This window comes from Daucus carota, chromosome 4 (assembly GCF_001625215.2).
Source record: "Daucus carota subsp. sativus chromosome 4, DH1 v3.0, whole genome shotgun sequence".
NCBI lineage: Eukaryota > Viridiplantae > Streptophyta > Magnoliopsida > Apiales > Apiaceae > Daucus > Daucus carota.
Window position 1 is genome coordinate 3443806 of NC_030384.2, and position 2656 is coordinate 3446461.

At 43.8% G+C, this 2656-nt stretch overlaps 1 protein-coding gene across 1 annotated transcript; it reads left to right on the plus strand.

The window, feature by feature from the left end:
* The first annotated feature begins 247 nt into the window (after window positions 1–247).
* On the plus strand, window positions 248–2155 carry LOC135152115 (uncharacterized). Its single transcript, XM_064091951.1, has one exon. The coding sequence runs from the start codon at window positions 248–250 to the stop codon at window positions 2153–2155; it is 1908 nt and encodes a 635-aa protein (XP_063948021.1).
* Window positions 2156–2656: the final 501 nt, after the last annotated feature.

The window sequence follows — 2656 nt, forward strand, 5'->3', positions numbered from 1 at the left end:
TGTCTTTTAAGAACTTATTCGGATGGACCCAAGTATGGGGTACGTTATTGTATAATATTAAGTTACGTTTCATTTTATCTCTACCTTTAAATTTCTGCATACATATATGTGTACTAAATGGGCAAAATGATGTGATGAGATAATTTAGAACCTTACATCGATGAATAATTGAGCAATAATTGATTGTGGTAAAGAAACGATTTAAATTTGTAAGGACTAACATGAGTGTTATTATGCTACCAGAAAGATGCCTCCGCGACGGAGAGTAGGTACTAGAGGCCACCCAACCGAATCAGGTAGCCAAAGCAGTAATAACCAAGAGCGGACTGACCCCAATGAGTTCGACCATGAGAACTACGAAGAGGAAGAGGCGGAGGAAACCCCAGTAGAAGGAGCCCCAGGGGCAAACCCTATGGAGCAATTCATGAACTTGCTCCGACAGAATCTCGCCCAGCCACCTCAACCACACCCACCACCTGGACCTAACATGGCAGTAGCAAATGCCTTTAAGGCTTTCAAATCCCTTAAGCCCCCAGAGTTGCTAGGGACTGCAGACCCAGTCGAGGCAAAAGCCTGGTTAAAAGAAATGGAGAAATTCTTTGAGTTAATGGGCACTGGAGCCGCCCAAAAGACCATCTTTGCCACCTACCTACTGAAAGGGGAGGCCAACTATTGGTGGGAAGCCAAAAGGGGTATGGAACCAGCCGGAGTAGTAACTTGGGAAAGGTTCACCGAATTGTTCTTGGAAAAATACTTCCCAAGGTTCATGGAGTCCCAGATGGAGCTCAAGTTCCTTGAACTGAAACAAGAAAATATGTCGGTGGCTGAGTATGAGGCCAAGTTTACGGAACTATCAAGGTTTGTGCCTGAATTTGTCAATACTGAGGCCAAGCGAGCTCGAAGGTTTCAACTAGGTTTAAAGCAGTGGATCCAGAATAGGGTGTCGATGCTTGAGATTAATGACTACGCCACCCTAGTGCAGAAGGCATCGATTGTGGAAGCTGGTAGTGAGCAATCGCTGAAGAACAAGGAAGTAAAGAAAAGGAAGTTTGATAGCCGGGGAAAAAGTTCTTTTGGTGGGAGTTTTTCTAGTAAGATGGCAAGAGGGACGGTGTCACAACCAACAAAGAACACGGGATTCAGGAGAGCTGAGAGCGTAAGCGTGGGCCAGAGTGGCAGGCAGGGAGGGATGTCTCACTTTAGTCAGTCCCGACCTCCGCTCCCTGATTGTAAAACTTGTGGCAAAAGACACCTGGGCGAATGCACCCTAAAATCTGTGGCGTGCTACAAGTGTAACAAGACTGGGCATTACTCAAACAACTGCCCCCAAGGGGGACCCAAGTGTTTTGAATGCGGAAAGATGGGGCACATGAAGAAGAACTGCCCCTCAGCAAATCCTGCCGGCTCGAGAATCAGCGGGGCCGCCTCTAACAGACCCCCAACTGCTAGGACCTTCAACATGACGGTGCAAGATGCTGTGAGGCACACAGATGTGATAGCAGGTACTCTCTTGCTAAATTCGACTCGTGCAAATAAATTATTTGACTCTGGAGCTACCAGGTCTTTCATATCTAGGGATTTTGCATCTAGATTAAACCTTAAAGCTGAATTGTTAAAAGAGTCATTAACGGTAGAGATAGCTAATCAGGAATTAATTCCTGTCAGTCAAATACATCTAGATTGCAACCTAGAGATAGAAGGAGAAAATTTTCAGGTAAACTTGATCCCTTTCAAACTAGGAGAATTTGATGTCATTCTAGGAATGGATTGGCTAGCCAGAAATGGAGCACATATAGATTGCGAAAAGAAAAAGATTTATTTGAAAAAGTCCGAAAAGAAGAAGATAGTGTTTAAGGGACAAAGGCAAAACAAGAAATATCTAACCATGGCACAAACAAATCGGTTACTACGAAGAGGGTGTGAGGCTTACCTAGCTCATGTGATCGATACCAAAAGAGAGTTCCCTAAAATTCAAGATATTCTCGTGGTAAACGAATTCGAGGATGTATTCCCAACTGACCTTCCCAGATTACCCCCTGACCGAGAGATAGAGTTTGCAATTGACTTAGCTCCAGGAACTGCACCTGTCTCTAAGGCCCCGTATCGACTAGCTCCCGTGGAGATGAAGGAGTTAGCCACTCAGCTACAAGAATAGTTAGATAAGGGGATGATTAGACCCAGTGTTTCACCCTGGGGTGCTCCGGTGTTATTTGTAAAGAAAAAGGACGGCAGTATGAGACTGTGCATAGATTATCGGGAGTTGAACAAACTAACTATTAAGAATAGGTACCCGTTGCCTAGGATTGATGATCTGTTTGATCAATTAAAAGATGTTGTACACTTTTCAAAAATCGACCTAAGAACAGGTTACCACCAGTTAAAGATTAAATCTGAAGATATCCCAAAAACGGCATTCCGTACTAGATACGGGCACTATGAGTTCTTAGTAATGTCTTTCGTATTAACAAATGCGCCCGCAGCTTTCATGGACCTAATGAATCGGGTATTCAAACAATACCTGGACGTATGCGTGATAGTTTTTATCGATGACATCCTGATTTATTCAAGAACGGAAGAAGAACACACAAATAACTTGCGAGTGGTTCTAGAGATTCTTCGAAAAGAGAAGATGTATGCTAAATTCTCCAAATGCGAA